Raw genomic sequence first — 24,539 nt, 5'->3', positions numbered from 1 at the left:
AATCCAAGAGAAATAAATTCACACAAGACCTTAAGACAATAGTGAAAAATTGGCAGAAACAGCCAACAGGCAGGAAATGACGCTTGTAAGAAAAATGGCTCTAAGCGTAACTCAAACCCTTACAAATCAAATGGACCATGGGTGCCATGCCTCTCCAAGCTGCTTGTGTACACTGGGAGCTCAATACATATTTGTTGAAAGAATAAATGAATTAATTTTTAACTAGAATTAATACCACCAAATTTCTAAGTTTGGCTATGGTCCAGAGAACGCTTCTTGACATTATGCGGTGGGTCACTTTCCACGGTAGGTCCGACATCGACTGAACGGTAAACATCTTATTAGACCTTAATTATGTCAGCAGCAGTAGCAATATTTGGGAATAGATTTCACTGTCTGCCTCCGTGAAATTTCAGTTGGAGCCAAAGCAGAAACTGCACTACACTGACTTTCAAATCAGGAGTTATCAGAGCTATTAAAGCTCTTGAGGGTTTGAAGGGCTGAGTTCAAAGGCAAGACTAATGAACTGCTGATGGATTTAACAATTCTTTCAAGTATTTTTTACAATTCTAATGAAGGATTCTTTCCTTAATTCATGAATGGTTTTTAAGGTCTTCAATTTTAATTAGATAACACTGTTACACAACAAATCATACAAGCTTTGTCTAATAAGCAGCCTCAGATTTTTAGAAGACTATATTTAAATATTTAAGGATTTCTGAAAAGAAACTGAGCTCTGACAGTAGGGCCTGATTTGGGTCAGGCAAGCCACCAAAAAAGCAAAATAGGGGCATATTTTACAAGTTCCACTTTCTAGCAGAATTTGTTTAGGTGACATAGCTACTATGATAGCACCTCCAGCTTCCAGCAGCGGGACAGAAGCAGCTGTCTGAGGAAGGAAGGTAAGAATTTCTACAGTTCTTCCTCCTTGCACTTGCAGTAGAAACGGTACACAGTCTGACGATTCTTTAGGATCATCCTATTACTGTTTTGACAAAAAGTTTAGAAGGTACAGGAGATCATGATTTTCCCATCAACTGATAACATCACTCTGCCTGTTTCCAGCTCCCGTCCTGCACCACCATGCACAGTGACAACTAGCTGTGTTATAAATCCTCTGGTTGCCCCAACTTCAAGGGAAGTCTGTGACAGAAAGGTTAGGGGACGAGGAAAGGGGACTTCCCCATATCTTCATAAACATAAGGGCTTCTTAAAAAGGCGTCTGAACTGTGAGACCCTGCTGCAGAAAGTAGCAAAATTACATTTTAATTGAAGTGTCCTACCCTCCAGAACATTCAATGGAACACTAAATCCTCATAAGCACAAAACACAGATAGGAATGCATATATCTGCAGCCTAGGTTGGCTCTAATCTCTTCCTCCTGAAGCTTTAGGGCATGTAAATCCAGAGATCACTTCCATTTGGCTTGTAAAATGGCATTATGAAGCTGAAGTTACCTCCCTAGTCATCCTCAGGCTGGGCTAACAAGAAAATCAATGTGAGGGCCAGCCCGGTGGCTCAGGTGGTTGGAGCGCCGTGCTCCTAACGCCGAGGTCGCCCTCTACAGCTAAGATTGGGAACAACGGCTCTCCCAGGAGCTGGGCTGCCATGTGTTGCCATGTGTTGCCATGAGCGGCCGGCGGCCAGCCTGAGTGGCCGGCAGCCATCGTGAGTGGCTGGCAGCCGGCGAGAGCTGCTGTGAGCTGCTGTAAGTGGCCGACCGTCGACCGGTGACCGACGGCCTCAGCCGGGGGGAGCACAAGGCTCCTAACACCAGCACGGGCCAGGGAGCTGGGTCCTACACAACTAGACTGAGAAAGAACGGCTTGAACAGGAGTGGGGAGGGGAGGAGGCAAAAGAAGGGGGTAAAAAAAAAAAATCTGAGGAAAAAGTCAACATTGCAGGAAGCACGTCAAGATATACATTTCATGTAATGAAAATGGAAACATAAAAGCCACATACGTATGTACTTAAGGAAGTCTTCTAAAAACTGAGACTGAAATAATGTGTTAAAAGAACGTAATAGGCCTAGCCAAGAGGGTGCAGGAAGGATGAGGAAGTAGCGGATCAGAGAGGGAGCAGCGAGTGTCAATCCGTTTAGAAATCACAGCGCCAAGAATGCCCCTCTTCTATCCTTGCACATCACGGAAGGAGAAATGAAGACCCAGTGAAGTTGAGGGTCACCCACACTGACACTAGTGAGCAAGAGGAACAAGACCCTTCAGGTACAGTTTCTTGGCACCATTGAAGAGACTGGAACACAATAAACATGAAGAGCTCACCTTATCTCACGTTCACACTTACCTGGTTAAAAACGAGAGAACAGAAAGAATAAAGCAAACAAAAACCTCGCGAGAGCTCAGCACACCTGGCCAAGGTTACAAGGGTCAGACATTTACTCAGACCCACGTCCTGCAGGCTTCCGAGGAGAAATCGGTCCTCACAAATCTTTCTAGTAAACAGCCAAGCTTGGGCACCTGTCTGCCTGAGCTAAGTGGACGAGAAAACAGCACTGGGAAGTCTTCATATAGCTGGGAAAATGAGACAAGCCACTTCTGTGGTGACAACATGAGCTACATGAAGCATTAACCTTTACTTATCTTATGACTGACCTTTGTCTTCACATTAGTACAGGAGATGGGCAGTGACGACGTGAAAGTGAGCACACTCCCAATGGTGCCACATCGAAATAAAAACCGGTCACGTCTGGAATTATAAACTAATCTAGCTAGCACAAAGAAAAACAACAATCTAAATATTTAATAATGAAAGGATTAACTATAATATATCCACAAGATGGAATATGCAGCTGTCAAAAACATTTATTTCCCAAGAATTTTCAATAAAATGGGAAGCCACTTGTGTTATTTTATAGAACCAGGATATTTTGTATATACAATAGTATCTTGCTATTATAGTTCATAATTTTAAGAGAAATAAGACAGGAAAGAAATTAACTAAAACATTAATGTTGTCTTTCTCTGGGTAGAATTATATGGGTGACCCCCTTATATTCTTTTCTGTTTTACAAGCTTCCCATATTGAGCACATACTATCTTATAAGCAGGAAAAAACTAAATGTATTTTTAAAGTAAAAACAAAAAATAAAAAAGCTTTAGATTACCATCAAAAAAATGTAGAAACAATTTATTAATATTTTCTCTGCATTATAAAATCTTACCTTAACTTTCTTTTTCCATGTAGATTTTTGCTTCTCCTCCTCCTCCTCAATTAATTTAAGTGCCAGCTCTTTGTTAACTTTCGGCAATTTCTAGTAAAGGAAAAAAAAAAAGCTGTATTACAATATCCCCATTTTAGCTTTAAAGGTTAAAGCAAAGAGCCAGGGCAAAAGTACTTCACATGCCAGTGTCCCCTTGGCAGTGCACACACATTCATCATTCTCAAAAACTTCATAAACAATCTGGAAAAAGGAAAAACCAGTGTGAGGGTGAGTGTGTGTGTGTGTGTGTACACCAATGTTCAGTTAGAACTGACTGTAGCATTTGAGGGTTTACCTTAATACAGAAAGATTACGAGAGAGACTGGAAGGCAGGAGAGGGAGACGGGACTTGCTCTTCTCTGTGTGCTTGTTGTTGGGCTGGCATCACACACCAACAAGTCTTCACCTTGGCAGTACCAAGTCCCAGGTCCCAGCAGAGTGGGGGGAGTTCTAGTTTGTGGCTTTCCGAAACTCCCAGGAGCTGCCTGGTTGTACCTCGGGGACCCCAGCACCAGCACAGGACTCCCTAGAGGTGAGTCTGCTCTCCGGCCCTGGAGTGTTAGCTCTATAAGTAACCTTCCTGCAGCCACTGCCTCTCTTATCGATACCTTAGTGTTTTTGCCTTTTCAGTTCTCTACTACCTGGTGCATAATTCTTTACATTACATTTTCCCAATTAAGATAAGGAGGATGGTCTGATTGCTGTCCGGACCCTGACCTAGTCTACTGCCTATTTGCCATCATCCAAGTAGCTGACCTAAGACACAGCCAAGTATCAGCAAGAACTGGGGATTAGCAAAGTCCCAACACCCCCGAATCGGAAGCCCATCTGAAAACACTGTCAGGTGTTCTCGGGAGGGCTGACCATGCCCACCTGGCACCAGTTCCCACAACACCATCACCGCCGAGTCCACAACGATGAAACTGCAGGGCGCCCACCCTCGGGACAAATAACAGATACCCCAAATATTAGGAAAAGATGGAAACTAAGGATGGGAAAACTCAGAAATGGATGGCAAGTTTCTTCAGAATGATAATACAAAACGAAAATTAAGTCCTTTTCTCCAGTAAATTCAACAGTGAGTACAATGTTTACCTTTAATTGGACTCTCTGGGCACGTGTTTCTTCTATCTTCTGTCGGATCTTATCTTTCCTATATTCTTCATAAGCAAATGGATTTACCATCAATTTCACCTTTTCAAAGAGGAAAAAAAAAGAACCATGTTTAGCAGCACGTTTCTTGTATACCATGGCTATTACGTCCAAGCTTAGACAGGTCTCTTATAAATCATAACTATGTTTTATGAAAATGCAAGTCAGTAGAGAAGAAATGGCTATGGCTTGCTCACTAGTCATCTAAACAGCCGCATTTGTATACTTACCTTGTGATAGAGTCTTATATCCATGAAAAATCCATGCATGGATGCCCGGAGAAAAGGTGATCCAATGAGATGTGTGAGCCCTGGGGAAAGTTAATCAGAAGAGGACAGGTTCTTATATGAAATCTTGATTAAAATTTAACAGCTTTTCTTGGACAATGATTTAATTATAATAAGATTTCACTTTTTTTATTTTTTATTTTTATTTTTAAACTTTTTATTTTGAAATAATTTCAGACTTCCAAAATATTGCAAAAATGGCACTGAGCATTCCCATATACCCTTCCCCCATATTCCTCACAGGGTAACAGTTTACTCTACTTGCTTTATCAGTTATTCTAAGTATACACATAGTACACATATATTCATATATATATGTATAATAGATGGATGTAAATTGCAGACATGATGTCTTTTTACCTCTAAATTCTTCAATGTGTATTTCCTTTTTTTATAAGTACATTCCATATAACAGCAGTACAAATTTAGGAAATGGTATGATACTATTATCTAAACTTTGACCTTACTCAAAGTTCACCAATCATCCCATTAATGTTTATTTGGTCCAAGATTTCGTCTGTGATCACGTATTTCATTCAGTTATTATGTCTCTTTAGTGTCCTATAAACTGGAACAATTTCTCAGTATTTCTTTTTCTTTTATAACCTTGGAACTTTTGAAAAGTATAGCACAGGTAATTTATAGAATTTCCCTCATTTTGTGTTGGTTTGGTGTTTCCTCATGATTAGATTAAGGTGATGCATTTTGTGGGCAGTTACCACAGAAGGGAGTTTAGGTCCTTCTCAGTGCATCCTAGCAAGAGGTCAGTGATGTTCATTTGTCCCACTGCTGATGATATTAACTGTGATCATTTAGTTAAGGAAGAATCAGCCAGATTTCTCCACTGCAAAGTTACTATTTTTCCCTTTGTAACTAATAGATACCAATTAGACATGTTTTACAGATTTTTTTCTGTCTGTGGCTTGATTATTCCTTTTCTGTGTAATTTTATTTTATTTATTTATTTTTTTACTATTACTTTCAGGTGTACAAAACAATATGATTAGACATTTACACCCCTCACAAAGTGATAACCCCAAGTCTACTACCCATCTGACATTGTACATAGCTATTATAATATCATTCACTATATTCCCTATGCTGCACTTTACATCCCATGACAGATGACATTCAATATTATTTTATAGTAGTTTCAGGCATATAGCACAATGCTTAGGCATTTATATAATTCATGAGGTGATTCCCCCAATAAGTATAGTACCCATCTGACACTATACATAGTTTTTACAACATTATTGACTGTATTCCCTGTACTATATTTACTTACATCCCTGTGACTATTTTTTTTAAATTAATTAATTTATTTTTTAAATTTATTGGGGTGACAATTGTTAGTAAAATTACATAGATTTCAGGTGTGCAATTCTGTATCACATCATCTATAAATTACATTATGTGTTCACCATCCAGAGTCAGTTCTCCTTCCATCACCATATATTTGATCCCCCTTACCCTCATCTCCCACCCTCCAACCCCCTTACCCTCTGGTAACCACTAAATTACGTTCCCCAGATTAATTTTCAAACCCCGTGGCCATCTTGTGGTTACTGATTGTTTTCTAATCCCCTAAGATTTCACTTTTGAACAAAAATTTAAGGCTTAGAATTACTAATCTTCTTCAATAAGTATGGAGAACATTTTAAGCCACTTCAGCCATATCATCCTTACTTATTTTTAACGTAATAGTAAGCATAAAAATGATGAAAAAGGCTTTATGAACCATGACGGGCTGGTAAAGAACGGCTCCTTACACTAGGGATTCTCAGATTTTTAGATTCCACAAACCAGTTCAATTTAAAAAATAATAATTGGGAGTCCACATGAAGTTGCCATCTTTTACGCTGCCAAGTAGGAATTAGTGGTAGTGGTGATGGCAAGATCACTGTTATCTCCCATAATTTCCAAAAACAAAGGACATTGTCACAACAATAATGTAGAAAGGGAATGTTTCTTCCCCAAGAAAGAACAGCTGACAAATTTACACCAACATATATAACCATACATATGTCCATTAACATATATACTCTATGCACACACTTCATCACGATGAACAAAAAGTTCTCTACTTTAGCCCTACTTGGAACAATGTCTTTCAGAGGGTTTCCTAGTTTTATTACATTACATTTAGAATTAGTGGTGCTGGCAATCAAATAAGGGTGCTCTGCCTATGCCATAGAAATTATTTATTCATTGCGAGTATCTACAGAGAGAAAGGTTAGGAGAATATTTATCTTCAAAATAAGACCACGTGTGATATACTCACATAAACAGCAGCTTTAGTTGGCATGATACTAAATGACTATGTTTCCAAGGAAAACTTTACCCCAATTTCCAAATTTTAAAAGTAAACATCCCTCTAGATCTGAAAATCAGGTTACTAGGCAAAACCTCACAGACGTACAAAATAGTATACATTACAGGACAACATCAGGAGGCAAAGTTAGAAGAATCTCATAAAGTAATTATAAGACGTGGTCAGAAAAATACTTCCCTAGAATTCTCTAGGTTAGTAAAACTACAGGGTCTGGACTTTCAGAGTGGAATCAAAAAAAGAAAAAAAAAATGAGGGCTGAACCTTAATAAAATGTACCGATGTACAACAATCTGCATTTAGGTACCTGCATGTGTGTTTTTATCATTTTTGTTTCCTCTATTAAGTGTGTAAAACATTTATGTTACAGTATTATTCCCATTCCAAGTTAGGTCAGAAATAAAAACCCGCAGAAAACTTTTCAGATTGAAACAATTCTAAACAGAGAATCTGACAGCAGCAGCATTTCCCACAGTCGGCTCTACAGAGCACCAGTCCCAAGAGGTCTTCTGAGGAAGAAGTTTCTGTGATCAATAAGTTTGGGAAACGTTTCCTCCCCTTTCTGGAGACTTACAGCGCATGAAGACATTAAGGCTCTAAGAAGTCCGTAAGTAAAGAAACTGGTTTAACTTGGCTTAACCTAGCATTTCTCAAACTCATTTGCCACAAATCTCTTAAAATAATAGTTAACATTCACTTCTGTTTAGACACCATGCTGAGTACTTTCCAGGCATTATCAGATTCATTCTCCAAGCAACGCTATGAGTGGGTGTCATTATACTGCCGTTTTATAGATAGGAAACCAAGGCATAAACAAGTTGGCCAATCCGTTAAGTTTTGGACCAGGTCTTTCTATAAGCAAACCTAAAAGGGAGCCAAAAATCATTTACTTGCAATCTTTGAGATTTTTCAAAACCTTATTATGTTCAAATAGTACTTGAAAAAACAAATCACTTCTTTCTCGACACATTTTTTTCTATCACAGGTAATATGCTAAAGAAAAATTAGCCCTCATTTAAGATACACAAAAGCTTCAGTAAGTCAAATTTATCTGAATCTTTCTCTAAGCAGAGATTACAAACTTGACAATATATACTCTGTTTAATATCTGATTTGGCAGAAAGAGATTTGGAAAAATCAGATAAACAGTGGTATTTAGAAGATAAATACCACTTCTAAAATGTACAAAATTAAAAAAACAAGTAGAAATAAAATAATTTTATAATCGTTTCATCATAATATTTTTTACCTAAATTTTCAAGGTCTTTCTTGGTGACAAATTTGTAATCATCGTAAACTGTGCTTTCCGGATTCTCTTCCAATTCTTCTGTCAAGTTGTCTAAGAAGGAGCACCACCTGGGTGCAGGACCCAAAACCTGTGGGAATCCACGGAAAGGTTAGCACAGGCACATTCTGACCAGGTCAACTAAGAGTTAGTTAGTTTAGATCAGATCTCCTTAAATATAATTTTTAAATCCTTCATTCTATCAAAAGTAGTGAAAATGACAATGTGCATAATCAACAAGTATTTAATGGAAGAGAATAAACAATAGAAAGAATTTAGGCTTGAAAGGGAAAAATCTCACTCAGTCTTCTGGGATACAAAGATATTAATGACTAGTCTTACATTATAACTATGAAAATACAAATAATTCAGGTACTTACAATAACACATCCATTTATATCACCCTTATTCAAAGCAATACTAGAATCTAAAAAAGCATACTTGGTATATTAGAGTTTTTATATTTGCCACTCATGACAAACAAAAGTCTGAAAGGAGAATTACCTTTTTCTAAGGGTTTTCAACTAATTACTTGATAATTACATTCACTCCACTATGGTCCACTTCACTTAATTCATTAAAAATTAAAATTCTACATAAGAATTCTTCAGACTTAATCTAAAAAGGGTCGCCAGGATCCATGAGTTAGTCCCAAATGAAAGGTTGAGGAACAAAGGACTGAACAGAATTTATAACCAACTAATAATACACGAATGCATCAGTTTGTAATCCAATTAAAATAAAACACTGATTGCTTTTTACTGTTTTGCTCCTGGCACAGCTCTTTCGCAGCAGAGGCCTCACCCACTGAGGTCCATGCTGACCCCCAGAGGAAACACTGCTCACTCAGTGGGAAACCTACCCTACTGAAAACCTCTCTGAAGTGGAGGCTTCCAGAAGCGAGAACACTGGGCTCTGACAAAATGGAACTTCCACTGTCTACCTGCCTGTGAATTTTGATAGTAACCAATTATACAGGAAAAATAACACAAAAAAACAACAATAGAAATCATAATGGAAATTATTAAATCTAGCTTACACTTTTTGGAGAAAAGAAGGTGGGAGGAAGAGTTACAACAAAGAAAAATGGCCCCTAGTCCCTCTTCAATAAAAAAAAAAGTAGATGTTAGATATAGCCATACTAATTTAGTTATATTATTTTGCCTGATTAGAAAGGGTGACCCCACCCATACCACCAAAGGCTGTGGAGCTCATGAAGATGAAAAACAACTCTTAACGAGCATAGCTGGAGTCCTATCAAGAAGTTTCTCATATTAGCGTAATCTGTACAATTTTTGAAAACAGAAGGAAAGGTTTTACACACTAAGTGGTTTAACCCTAACCTAAAAGACAAACCTTCAAGAAATGCAAGTGATTTTCTAAAAATTCAAGGTAGAACACTTTTAAAAGAAATTGCTAAGATTTTAAGCAATTTTAGGACAGTAGTTGAAGTTAACAAATATCAATACTAAACGCAACTACACATAAAGCACTGTGCTAAAGCCAAGTCCCTGACCGTGGTCTTCCTGGAGTTTAGAATCCAGCTGGAGCAGAAAGACGTGAGCGTGCGTGTGAGCACACACACGCACACACAGCACACACAGTTGTTTAAGGCGATGCATTGAGACCGCACTAAGTCCACGAGGAAGACAGTGAGGGCTGGAGAAAAGGGCAGGTTGGGACACTGAGTAAGTACATTTGAAAGAACTTCAGATTGGAATGATCACGTGAGCAAGCTAGGAAAATCATGGGGCACCTTTTGAGAATGAGCGGTTAGGCACTTGCAACTACAGGGGTATCTGCCTCCCGTCAGTCATAAATCTTTCAATGCTAAGCGCTACCATATATTGGTGTACGACCTAAGACTGCAATCTTCTCTTTTACACAGGAAGAAAGTACACTAACTGTTACCACTTTTCTAGAGTATAAGATCCAAGATACTGTCCTCTTGGGAGGGTAGGTACTTCATCTGTTTTAAATGCTGAATTTCCAGTACCTAGAACATTGCCTGTCAACTAGCAGGTGTCCAATAAATATTTCATAAATAAATCTATTCATATATACAACACATACGAATGCATTCATGAATTTCTTGTGCAAAAGGTACTAAGACTTAAAGGGTCCTGTTTGGCAAAAGTATTTTTTAAAATTGTCTAACTGTCCTTATTCTGATAAAAAACACTCAGAATACCTCTCTATAAAACTACTGGATATAAGAATACTTTTTGGTAAAGGCAGACCTACTTTGCTTATGCAAGGGGGCTACCAAAGGACCTCATGATGAAGTAGTATCACCTTTAAACCTGGAATCAGTCAGAAACATAGGCTTCAAAGACAATAAAGACATTACACTGTGTTGAGTGACTTTTCTTAGGGGGAGGAGGGAGGGATAGAAACATCAAAATATCAGAGCAGATCTGAATTTACTTTCACGTAGTCCTTTTTTATAATGTCCCAACGACATTCCTCTTGATTAGTTACCTAGGTTCTAATGGAAATGTTTTAAATTGCCTCTCAGGGACAGGTCTGGTTATGGTAAATAATCTCTGCCATCAAATTCATGGCCATTAAATTTTACAGGAGGAAATATTTCCATCAAAAACAAAATTAAATCTAATGGGTTGATTTTATTAACCACGTTTCCGTAGTTCTTTTCAGAGAGAGAGAGGAAAAAAAAAACATCAGAACAGTCATAACAAAGTTGAAATTACTGATTTAACTTGCATTCACCTCACGTTTTATCTACAGTAGAGCTTTCCTCCGAGGTCTACCATTAAGCTGCAAAAACAGTGGCTAGCTTCCCAGTACGGAGGGCTTAACCACGCGCACTGCCCTCTGATATACCTAAAATGACCACAGTATTAACTAATTAATGTATAACAATTCCTTGCTGTCTTCTTTCATAAAATATGTTAAACCTTCAACTAATCCTTGAAAATGTATTAATTTACTTCCAAATTTCAGGCTTTTCAACTTGAAGAAAACATCCTTTTTAACTACTGGTATGCTATTACTACTACATCAAAAGTTTCTAGGTTTTCTGTATAGTCCTGATAGTGCTGTATTATATACTTTAGTCAAAACTGATTATTGCTTGTGTATCTATATTTTATGCACCTTAAGAGTTTTCATTGTTTCAGAAAATTGGTGACAACTGTTCTATTTTAAACTTCTATTATCCGTTAATGACATTCCACTTTTTTATTTATAAAAATTTCCTAAGGTCACAGGTCAGTAAAAGCAGAGAACTGGAAACTGATTCATCAGACTGCTATAAAGGGGCGCTGTGGGTCCCTTAGCAACTTTACTGCCAACCAATCTCAAAGGAAATACTTGGTCCTCCAAAATAGGAAAGAATGTTTATTCACATGTGGTGGAAAGGCCTTGCCTCAAATGTAGCCACGTATCTGCTTGTTCTAACCCCTCGAGCAGAAGAACTAATTAAAAAATACAAGAAGACACACGCCACGTGCCCAGGATCATCTACTCTACGACTACAGTCGGCCTTTAAACTGTTACTTATATGTGCTGAATTGTAAAACTCAAAATTCTCATATACTCTGGTAATGGACAAAAATGACTAAGTGTGGGGAGGAAAGAGGATGAATATTAAAATTCTTAGGGAGTTGACTGAGAAGGGTACCCCCACTCCCAATTCTACTTTTGAAAAACTACTGTGCCATATACGCTGAAGCTGTGTTAAGGCAGAAATAAAAGATTGAGGATTACTAGATGGATGGTTTTAACCGACCACAGATGATTAAAATAACAACAAAGTATTATTAACATTATTGGAGACAAAAAACCAAACTGTACTAATTCAGTATAAATGCCACCATTTTTTTACATTTACTTATAATGCTAAAATTAGAATTTTATTATTTTCCTACTATTAATATGAAAGAAAATAATTGATAACAGAATGATTAAATTTGAAATTATTATCTGGAGTTTTTAACTAATAACTTAAGAAACACTTTAAAAAACTTTAGCAACTAAGAAACTTCTCTCTTTCTTTTTTTTTTTAAAGAAAATTCTCCATTAGTCTATTTGGTAGAACTGTGTCAACAGACAATAAATAACTTTGGACCAAAATGGGTTTATGCATGGGAAACTTTAACTGATATATAATTACATCAGAACATGTGGAAGTATATAATATATCTAAGTATATGCAGTTGATTTTTTAAAATATTCTTTAAAAAAATTTTCAAAATGCACTGCAGCATACAATGTGAAGAGGGACATGTATTTGAATGATAATTGGAAAGAGAATGATGATAACACGAGGGCATACTGTCACATGGAAGGAGGACTTAAGCACATTCTAGTAAGTTCAGACAATAAAACTAAACTTATGAAATATAAGGGAGTAGGTTGTCATTGATCACATATGTATTGACTTCCACAGTTAGTATGTTCCAGGCACAGTATACTCTATCAAATTAGGCAGTAGGATGAAATCCAATAGGAAAAGAGTTGTTTCACACACAGTAATATGTGTGTGGAAGGACTAGATTCTTAATTTCCTCAACTTCATTCATTCATTCACTCAACAGGTTAATTGACCGTTTACTAAAAGGTAAGCGCTAGCTTTCAAATATAAGTAAAACAAAGTTTGGAAAACAAGCAAGAACAATATATTGTGATTAATGCCACAGAAGAGAACTCTTAAAACGGTTCTAGGGAACCCTTTATCTGCTGAGACAAGAGATCAAGATAGTGTCGAAGAAAACGTTATCTTGAAAAACGTTAAGAGATTATGGTTTTATACTCAGTAAAACGTAATTTCGATACTAAATAATTAGAATTTAATCCTATATAAAATTAATATACATTTTACTCAATTATACAGAAGATGCCTGGTTAGAAGAATTGTCAGTTTTACATGATCTATTACTACAATCCTGGAAACTCAATTTAAACATTATTAGTTATAATATCATTGAACAGGTAAGAACTACACTTACTGACAAGTAACAAAGAAGAATTTGAATATAAAATGTTTTACCACCTAGCAACCATGTACATCATCTAAGTAATTTGTTATAGAACTGTTTTCAGGACATTCCAAAAGTAGATATAAATATCAGTTCTGAAACTAGAGCAATGATAAGAACAATTAAGAATAGCAAAAATAGGTAGTAATAGCAACTCGCACTGGTAAGAGGCATGGAGATTTTATCCCCTATTAAAATTTTAACCCACATCTAACCAGAAATCTGTCACTTTTACTATAAGCCGTAACTCTTTATCAGAAACTACTGGGGCCAAAAGGGGTTGAAACCCAGATTTTTTTGCATTTTAGAAAGGTAATACAGTATGTATACTATATATTACATAAAATCTTCAGTGGGGTCGGGGTGAGGGTTGGTCCATAATCAAACACAGTATCTCTGCAGCAAAATCTAGATGTTTTCACACCAGTGATTTGGGATAAATAAAAACTAGAAAAAGCCTCATCATTACATGTCACGTTTGAGCTTTAATGAAGCAGGTCAGGTCAGGTTTTGCCGTCAATGAGTTATAACCAAATTTCAGGGCTTTCCGGATTTCTGGATTGCAGATCAGAGACAATGGAGGTATATACTATACTGCAAATATCATTAACCACCATTATGATTAATGATAATTTTGCTAATTGCATAGCTTGCAATCTCCAGTAGGATTTTCCCAACTAAGAAGACCAACTCTGCAATATATACACTCAAAGGAAAATTTCCTTTTCAAACTTTTCCTCCATTCTTGGTTCCAAGGCACCACCAGCACCAGCAGGTATTTTCAAATTCTGACAGCGAGGGCTGAGTAATAACTGATCACCAGCCTAAGACAAGAGAGACAGCTGGGTGAGCCGAGGGAGTGTCCATGCATTTAAGCATGTAATTGCATTTGCAACATAACGAGCTGCCTAATTGTATACCCAAGTTTATATGCATTAGTGTGAGCAATTATGAGTCATTTAAAGGTACTCTAGTGTGGGGCTTTGTTCTCTTATTCCTCAATATCGGATTAGCAAAGAAGCAATTTGATTTCAACACTTTAACAGATTTATTTAAAAAGGAGAAAAATTTGCCAGGATTTAAATTTTGATTTCATTTTTGAAAAGTAGTTTAGGCACTGAAATAAAATGATAAGAAAAATAAGGCAAGTGAAAAAGAATGTATGATTGCTTATACCATTGTCTCACTATTTAGGGGATCAAACCAATAGTCAATCTATGTGAGGCTCTGTGAGTACAAACAGGCATACAGTGGAGGGCCTGTACTCAAGGGTTAGGGGAGACAGGACACCGGATGCAAACGTCTAAGTACAAAATTAAAACCGACAGTAAGAACTACAGAGAACTTGCAGTTAATGATGGCACACCAACTACACATTTTTATCTCTGTCCCTAGCCTAGTTAAAATGACAGTAAATCAGTATAAAAAAGGCATTATTAGCCTTCAAGGAAAAAGGAAGAAAATACAGTGGGTAAGGGAGTTAACATGGTAAATGCTGGGTGCTCACAGAGGTAAATAACAAACAGAAAGGAGATGTGATTCTTCCCTTAGTCTCTGAGACCCAGTACTTCGAGGGCCCATGTATCTGGGAACACGGGCCTGAAAGGAGGGGAGGTGATGGAGCAGATGAATACTTAAAGCCCCACTGCCCCTTAGGGGATCAGAGGATAACTCTGGAGAAACTGAGGAAAGCTGCCCCACATAAGTGGATACCAGACACAGGTGACTTGAGCCGTGGGGCTGAAATGAGCAGAATTAAATGGCAGTTTACATATCAAACTGTGTGACCCTCAGCTCCTTTTTTTCAGCTCCCAGAATGCCAGCAGCCAAGCACAGGTTGCTGTGCTTCCACTCCTGCCAGCCTAAATGCCCAACATTCCCAAGAAATTGGGGGGTTCTTCTTCATAGAAAAGGAGAGATCCCTGAAGATATACTTACTGATGTTGATATCTGGGAATCCTCTAATAGTCATTAGCTGAAGAGTCAGCATGAAAACACATGTAGACGAGACAATCACATACAAAAGGAGCTTCTAATCAGCATTTCAGTGCCTTATTCTTAAATAAGAATAGACTGCCAAAGATTGCCACTCATTTAGTCAACAAACATTTAGTTATTATCAAGCAGTTTTCTCTTCACTGTAGAGAGAGCCGGGAACAAAACAAACACGAATCTCTGCCTTTAAAGAGCTTACATCCCATAAATAAACGAAGGAAAGACAGGATAGAGCATGACAGAGTGATAATTTTTGATTTATGGAGAAAATGAAGCAGGGAAGGATGATGGAGAACACAGGGAAGGGGAGGAGGGATGGACAGGAAGCCCATGCTGAGGTGACAACTACATATAGACCTGGAGGAGAGGAGGGAATGAACCAGGAGAGTATCTGGCAAGTGCAAAGGCCCTGAGGTCAGAATTGCTTGGCATTATTTGGGGATCAGCAAAAGCACAACCTGGCATGGCTTAAACAGAGGGAGTGAGGGGGAGGTAGAGGGCTAGATCAGTAGGGCCTTATAGGCCACTGCAGGACTTGACCTTTTCCTCTCAGTGAGATGGAAGTCCCTGGAAGGTTCCCAGCAGAGACGTGACATGCTCTGACTTGCATTTACAAGGATCACTCTGCAAAGGCTGGGGAGACTTATTGGTTCTAGGCATTTAAGGAAATTTCTGTTCAATCATTAGCTGATAATTAAGTGAACCAAGCAGACTTTGGTCGCCACATATAATAAAGAAATCAGATTTTACAGACTTAATCCAGAAGAGTCATCAAACAAACAGCAATGACACCAATGAACTTGGGGGAAGGGGAGAGTCTGAGTTCCCAAAACAGCCAAATTATATTATCTAAAACAACCAGTTTTCAACAAAAAATTACAAGACATAAAAGAAAAGCAAGGCCCATACATGGTGCGGGGGAAGAAGGGGAGGGAGAGAAGCAGTCAAGAGAACCTACCTTTTGAGGCAGTTCAAGCACTGGACTTACCAGACACAGACTTTAAAACAACTATCATAGATGGACATAAAGAACTAAAAGGAAACCATGTCTAAAGAACTAAAGTACAAGAACAAATGTCTCATGAAATAGAGAATACTAATAAAGAGACTGAAACCATAAAAAAAGAACGAAATAAAAGTTCTGGAATGGAAAAATACAATAATTGAGATTAAAAAATTCAGCAGAGGGCTCAACAACAGATATAAATTGGCAGAAGAAAGAATCAGCAGACTTGAAGGTGGGTCAATTGAGATTATCCAAACTGAGAGACGGAAAGAAAACTGAACAGAGCCTCAGACATCTGCGGGGTGTCATCAAACACATAAAGGGAGCCCCAGGAGAAGAGAAACAAAGGGAGTGAAAGAATATCTGAAGAAACAATGGCCAAAAATGTCTCAAATTTGGTAAAATAATAATAATATGCACATCCAAGAAGTTTGACTCCAAGTAAAATAAATTCAAAGAGAGCCAGACCTAGACACAGATAGTCAACTTGTGAAAAGACAAAGAGAGAACCTGGAAAGCATCAGGAGAAAATGACGCATCATGTAAAAGGTATTCTCAATAAGACTAGCAGGGGATTTCTCGTCATGTAAAAGATAACTCCATAATGCAATAATTATAAATCTAAGTTGATAGGCACACACACAATGTTTAAAGATATAATTTGAAGCAATAAATGCATACGAGAGGAAGGAAATGGGGCTACGTAGGAATACAATTTTTGTATACTACTGAAATTTAATTGGTATTAATCTGAACTAAATTGCTATAAATTAAGATGTTATTGGTAAACTTCAGGGCAACCACTAAGAAAATAACTCAAAAATATATAGTAAAATAAACAAAAAGGGAATTAGTAGTATACTAGAAAATATATATGTAACACGAAAGCCAGTACTGAAGAAATTGGGGCACACGAATGACATAAGACATTTATAAGTCAAATAGCAAAAAAGCAGACATAAATCCTACTTTACCAGTAATGACAATAAATGTAAATGGATTGAAAAAAGCATGATCCAACTACATACTGTGTATAAGAGACACATTTTAGATTTAAAAACACAAATTGGTTGAAAGTAAAATTATATGGCATGGAAAAAGATATACCATGCAAACAGTAGCCAAAAGAGAGCAGGAGTGTCTATACTAAGATTAGATCAAAATTGTTACTAGAGAGAGAGAGAAAAAAGATTTGATGACAATAAAAGGGCCATTCCCTCAAGAAGACACAAGTACAAACATATATGTATGTACCTCAGAGTCCCAAAATACATGAAGCAAAACTGAGAGTGAGAAATACACCATTCAATCATAATATCTGGAGATTCCAATATCCCACTTTCAATAATGAATAGAACAACCAGACAGAGGACAGCCAAGACACAGAATACTTGAACAACAATACAATGCAACTAACTAGTTCTAATAACAGACATCTAAAGCACCCTCCACACACACAGGAAGAGCAGAATACACATTTTTAAGTGCACATGGACTTCTCTAGGACAGACTCAAAGCCAGGCTATGAAACCAATCAAATTTTAAAAGACTGAGGTCAAACAAAGCATGTCCTCTGACCTCAATGGAATGAAATTAGAAACTAGTTACAGAAGGAAATTTGGGAAATTCACAAATATCCTTTATATATCGCATAGAAAATTGAACCCATAGCATATAAAAAGGATTAGACACAATTACCAAGTGGGATTTGTCCAAAGAATGCAAGGCTGGTTCGACACATGAAAATCAAAAGAAAAAAGGACAAAAGCTGTATCATCTCAAGAGACACAGAAAACACATTTGACAAAATCCAACCCCAATTCGTGATAAAAAACATTCAACAAATCAGAAAGACAAAGGAACTTAACTTCTAAAAAAATCTATGAAAAACCCACAGGTAACATTGTACTTAATGGTGAAAGACTGAATGCTTTTTCCTGAAGATTAGAAACAAGACAAAGGTGTCTGCTTCCCCACTTCTATTTAGGTTGAAAGTAAAGTTATATGGCATGGAAAAAGATATACCATACCTTTATACTGGAAGGTCTAGCCAGGGCAATTAGCCAAGAATATGAAATAAAAGGCATCCAGAGATCGGAAAAGAAGAAGTAAAACTATCTCTATTGGTAATGCACTCATTGCTGTACCCTAGCAATGAACTAGGCAAAAATGAATTAAGAAAGCAGTTCCATTTACAATACTTTGGAATAAATTTAACCTCAACATGTAAGACTAAAACTACACTGTACACTGACAACTATAAAATCTTGTTGAAAGAAATGAAAGACTTAAATAAAAAGACTTTCCAGTTCATAAACTGGAAAATTTAATTTTGTTAAGACTGCAATACTCAAAATGGATCAAGAACCTAAATGTAAGAGCAAAAACTATAAACTCTTTGAAGAGAACATAAGTGTAAACTTTCTCGTATTTGGATTATAAAATTCCACTCTTCCAAAACCTGGAGGAGGCAATGGTTTCTGAGATATGACACGAGAAGGAAAGTGAAAAGACAACCTACAGAGTTGGAGAAAATATTTGCAGATCATCTATGTGATAAAGGTCCAGTATCATCTAGAATATATAAAGACTCAACAATAAAAAGACGAATAGCCTAATTTACAAATGGGCAAAGATTTGAAAAGACATTTCTCCAAAGAAGTTATAAAAATGGCTATCGAGTACATGAAAAGATTCTCAACATCATTAGTCATTAGGGAAATGCAGATCAAAACCACAATAAGGTATCAGGCTGTACCCACCAGACTGTCTATCAAAAGAAACGGAAGGCAACAAGTTGATGATAATGCAGAGAAACTGGAACTCTCATACACTGCTGGTGGGAATGTAAAATAGTTCAGCCGCTGTGGAAAACAGTTTGGCAAGTCTTCCAAAAGTCAAGCACAGTTACCATATGATCCAGCAATTGTACTCCTAAGTATACACCCAAGAACTGAAAATACATGTCTACACAAAAACTTGTATGAATGTTTAGCAACGTTATTTACACGAGCCCAAAGTAGAAACAACCCAAAGGTACATCAACTAATGAGTGGATTAACAAGATGTGTATGTATACAATGGAATATTATTCGACAATAAAAAGGAATGAGGTATTGATACATAGTACAACACGGACAGACCTTAAAAACATGCTCAATGAAAGAAGTCAAACACAAAAGGCCACACATGGCATGACTCTCTTTATGTGGAATGTCTAGAATAGGCAAATCCACAGAAATGGAAAGTAGACTAGTGGTTACCAGGGGCGGGGGCAGGAGGAGGGAGATGGGGAGTGACTGGTCTGGAGCTTACTTTTGGTGCGATGAAACATTGTGGAATTGGTGGTGATCACCGCACAGCACTGAATATACTAACCCCACTGAATTATATACTGTACAAGGATTAACTTGATGACATGGGAATTACACCTTGATAAAGTGGTAATTTTGAAAAAAATCTAATTAAGGATCACACACGGCATTAAGTTATTATGTCTCTTGAGTTTCCTTTAATCTAGAAGCGTCCCTCACCTTTGCTGCCTTTTAGGATGTTGACATTTTCTAAGAGTTCAGGCCAGCTGATTTGTAGAAGCCCCACAATCTTCATCTGCTGACTATTCCTTAGAATTCGATTCAGTTAAACATATCTGGCAAGAATGCACAGGTGGTGTGTGCCAAAAGAACACTTAAAACTGTTCCCCCATTAAGCATTTGGCTTTGCATGATTAACATTTGTGAACGCACATGCTTATAGTATTTTATATTCATACTTTTGTATTTTTTCATTGGTGTTTTTGAATTCCTGGTATAACATGAGTTTCAAGGAAAGACGGCCCAATAAAGGTTTGTCTGGGAACCATATCCCAGGAACCAACAAGGCCATAACTCCTGATGAAGCTACCCTGGGCTGTAGGAGAGGCCAGAAAGATGCAAGAGGTATTTATCACACTCCCACCGCTCCGTCCCACCACACACACACACACACACACACACACACACACACACACACACACGGGAAAGATGGGTAGGACTGTGGGTAGTTCACACCTCAGTTCTTTTCTAAAGGAGCTAATATGAAATTACCTTTTAGCAAACATCTGAAAAGAGAAAACCTACAGATACACTATCCCATTTCATTATTTCGCCAAATGAAAAGACCTACAAAATCATACCACTCCTTTCCTTTTTAAAACTTTTCAATTTATTTGAAGTGCTAGGATGCAAGAAAACCTCATGGAAACCAAACTGGCAATTTACTGAAAACTAACCATATATACCCACTGGAGATGGACTGGTTTTGAGCTTAGCGACATTTAGAACACCAAACAGTCCTGCTAAATTTAGGAATAGGAAAAATAGAATTACTCTCAAATGAAAAACTGCAATTTAAGAGAGCAAAAATTTTATTCAAGACCATGAAATTGCTTCATAAAACAAATCTCTTAAAGTTCTTTAAGTATTCAAACTGCATTATACTTAATCTAAGTAATTCTAGGTAGGAAGAAAAGCTTTGCATTTGTCTGCTTCCCTGAAAGTTACAAACAATGCCATAAAAAGCATGAAAAGATCCTCAGCTTCCATCTTCCTTCAATTCTCAAGAAAACAGTAAAAACATCTTAAGATGGTCCCAGTCTTCTTCATAGGCCACTGTGAAATAGGAAAAACATGTTTCTTTGAAGGTCTCCCATTTGTTCTTTCCTGAGGAGCCTGGCGTAGCACCTCTGCCACAAATCAGCATTTGATGTTCACCATCACATTACACTTGAAATCCACTCAGTTTCCTAGAGTTCACATCCAGGGTTTGTAGTTACAAGAACTCCAAGCAACATTCAAGTCCTACTTCCAGCCTTTCCTCTCCCAATTTCCTAATTATGCTAAAAATACTCAGCCCTGACAGCTACGTCTGCACACACGCACACACACAACCGCCCTGTGGGTGCTGAAGGCACTAGGCCAATTTTATCATATGAGAATGCATTTAGCTTTTTGATCACACACCTGGTAATGCACACTCTCCAAGATCTTGTTTTGTCATTTTATTCCTGCCAAGAGTTACACAGATGGCTTTGGCGTGTCATCCTGGTTACCACATCAGTAGTTTCCTGGTTCTATCTTACTTCCTTGAAGGCGAAGGAATTTATTAGTAATTTTTTCAGCATAACCTTATACCTTCCAAGTCTTAATTCTGACATCTATACAAAAACTAAGGGTATCTTAATATTTAAAAATATCTAGAGATGGAAACTTTGCAGAAACAAAGGAAGAATAAAATGTTTTGAAATTTACGTCCACTTTTCCTCAAGGTTCTATACCTTAACAGTGCTATTCCAGGAGGGTCAAAAGATATTTGGCTACTGTTTAGCATTTTCCATAAGTTTTTTTCTCCATTTAGCAGTTACTGTTTATCTACAGGTTGCCATGCATGGAACTAGGAAATCCTGAAGAATAAACTTAAATTCAAGCAAAATAACATTTCCCATATATCTCTAAAGAAAGCCAAGGAAAGCATTATACTGGCAGAGCAAAATAAGAGGGTAAAAGAACCCAATTTTGACTCATAATTGAGTAAAATATGGCCAACCATTAATTGCTTAAGCAACTTTCTACAACCCTACGTAGAATGTCTATTTTAGAGTTTTAAATATGTGTATTTCCCATTGAAATGATGAAAAGGATTCTCGCACGTGACAATATATTGTCCTATTAAGATATGCGATATGTGTATGCAGGGGTGTGAGAGGGAAGTAGTGTATACACAGCCTTCGTCTATTCTTAGTGAAGTCTTAGAATATGTTAGGTCTCTGAATGTTAGGTCTCAGAGACCTTGACTTAATGTTAGGTCTCTGAATGTTAACAGAATACATTTCAAACACTTCATGTAAAATCGAACCATTTTCAGAAAGAGAAGAGCTTTACAACAAAAGCCATATACACATAATGAAATCTTTAAATTCAGAATGAAAGGAAAGTTATGTAGTTTGGTGGGGGGAGTGACGAGAGGTAAAAGACCACATATAGCTGAACCAAAACTTAACCTTAGGCTCCAGAACAACCAATGTAAAAAGAGATGTACAACAAGGTAGAAAGATATCCTTTACTTGATAAAGGCAGGTATACTGACATGTCTGGAAGAGAAACTCTCTCTTGGAACTAAATTCAACAAGCATATCATTGATCTTTCTTCAAGGGACTCCAACACTGAACAGTATTTCTTTAAAAGACATTTACAAAAGAAATTTCATATGACCGTTAAACATCAATGATACACCATTAAACTTTCATTTAAAAAGGCCAAAGTAACGTGGTGCAAGCAAGCAGCTTGATGATGTAACTCGGCTCTGGCAGAATTACAGCTGCGTTGACCAGTACAGTAGCCGCTGGCCACATGTGGCTATTTCAATTTAAATTCATTAAAATGAAACAAGATGTAAAATTCCATTCTTTAGGCGCACACTATCCACATTCCAAGTGCTCCACAGCCACACATGGCCAGAGAATGTCGTACTGGCCAGAGCAGACCTAGAACGTTTCCATCATCACAGAAACGTTTACTGAGCAGCACTGGTTTAGAGAATTCAAAGAAACAGGTGGTAAATATCCATGAATAGGAAACTAAGTAAATACATCAGGACGTATCTGAATGATAAAATACTACGCAAACAACGGGTTTGATTTATATGTGCTGATCAGACTGCTGTATCAGTAAGTGACAAAAACAACTCTCCACCAAGAGATCTCAGTTCTGCTAAAATACACGTCAGAGTGTGTATACGTTTATGTGTGGGGGCGGAGGAAGAACTGAGTTCATTCTGCAAAGCATGTGCACCATCCTGTTAATAACGGTGGTGGGAGGGGTGGTTATGAAGGACTTCTCATTACTAGGTTATGTATTTTTACAATGATTATTTTTTTAACGTATTTTTTTAAAGCAAACAAATAATATTCCCAAAAAGACAGAGGCACGGATACAGATAATACGTACCTAGTTACCAAGGGTTAAGAAGCCATTTACAAAATTGAACTGAAACATCAATTATTTCAGGTAATCTTTATAAAGAAGCAATGCCTAGCCTGTAATTCGGGATTGAGGCCCTTACTGACACCTGGATCGGTACTAGAAGAGACTTTCCGAGTGCGCATAAGAAAGATGAATTTTTTTCTCCTCTGGGAATTTCAAAAACCTAATAATATTATCTGAAGCTCCAGAGTTTTAACACATACACATGGGAGAGAGAATTCAGGACAACGGAACATTTCCAAAACTGAATTTAGCATCTACTCCTCTGTCGGTAGCTTTTCTCTTTGCGAGTGGTCCCACGGTTCATTCAGCTCCCCACCTCCCCCTTAGTTTCCAGTCCCAGGGGTCACCAAGCTCTAAGAATGTACCTTCTTACTGTCGCTTACATCTGTCCCCTCCATCACCCATGCCACTGCCTTCTGACACATATCTGATCTCACTCCCCTGAATAAAAGATTTCAAAGGGGGCCACACTACTTAAAATCATAAAAAGCAAAACTTTAATATGGTACAAAAGGTTCAGGGTTAGGTCCTGACACCTCTCTAGGTTTACTATCTCCTGCCCCTCCCGAGCTCTTCCTGAGCAGACTGCACAGAACTGAGGCTTAGTGTCTGTTCCCATTCCTTGTGTGTAGAATGATCTCCCTGATTCCACTGCCCTTCTCACCTCTTCCTTGTCGCATTCTTCCAGAATGTCCTTCAAAATTCAACTCAGACATCCATATTCCCTCTCACCCTCCTACTCATGGGAAGGTGACTTTTTCTATGTTGTCATGCAGGGCGGCCTGCGGGGTCTCCTGTCCTGCTCCCCACATAAGAACACAGGACATGGTGAGGTCAAAAAGGAACACCCATGGAGCCACAGGTAGGGGAGTCATACCACTATGTTCTCTCTGGCAGCCGGGCGAGACACAGGTAGTAGTAGCCACACGATCCGCAGTCCGCCATTCACTTCTCTGCCTGCCAACCAACCAACCAATCAACGCAGCCCCACAGCTACATCAGTAGCCAACTGGCCAACCGGTTACAGCTGGTGGCCAACCCATCACAGTTGATGGTCATTCACTACCTGAGCCAGCACCTCCCCAACCGAGGCTGAGAGCCTGGAAACTGCTCTCTGGGACTGTCTCCACCATGTGCTCCTATCCCACTCCCTTATCAATTGTATTGTCTGTTCCTTTACAAAACTAGACACTCCCAGGCAGGAAGCCCGCATGTTAAAACGTCTTTGATATCCCAGGC

The 24,539-nt window shown here is 37.9% G+C and overlaps 1 protein-coding gene across 1 annotated transcript in view; it reads right to left on the bottom strand.

The window, feature by feature from the left end:
• NOL10 (nucleolar protein 10) overlaps positions 1–24,539 on the bottom strand; it is an 80,495-nt gene that overhangs the window by 13,902 nt on the left and 42,054 nt on the right. Inside the window, exons 14-17 of the mRNA XM_033125627.1 lie at positions 8,241–8,367; positions 4,603–4,682; positions 4,316–4,414; positions 3,182–3,271 (exon numbers count right to left, since the gene is read on the bottom strand). Of these exons, the coding sequence (XP_032981518.1) occupies positions 3,182–3,271; positions 4,316–4,414; positions 4,603–4,682; positions 8,241–8,367 (396 nt within the window). The remainder of the gene's footprint in view (positions 1–3,181; positions 3,272–4,315; positions 4,415–4,602; positions 4,683–8,240; positions 8,368–24,539) is intronic.

Source organism: Rhinolophus ferrumequinum, chromosome 13 (assembly GCF_004115265.2).
Source record: "Rhinolophus ferrumequinum isolate MPI-CBG mRhiFer1 chromosome 13, mRhiFer1_v1.p, whole genome shotgun sequence".
NCBI lineage: Eukaryota > Metazoa > Chordata > Mammalia > Chiroptera > Rhinolophidae > Rhinolophus > Rhinolophus ferrumequinum.
This window is presented reverse-complemented; position numbering and strand designations above follow the sequence as displayed.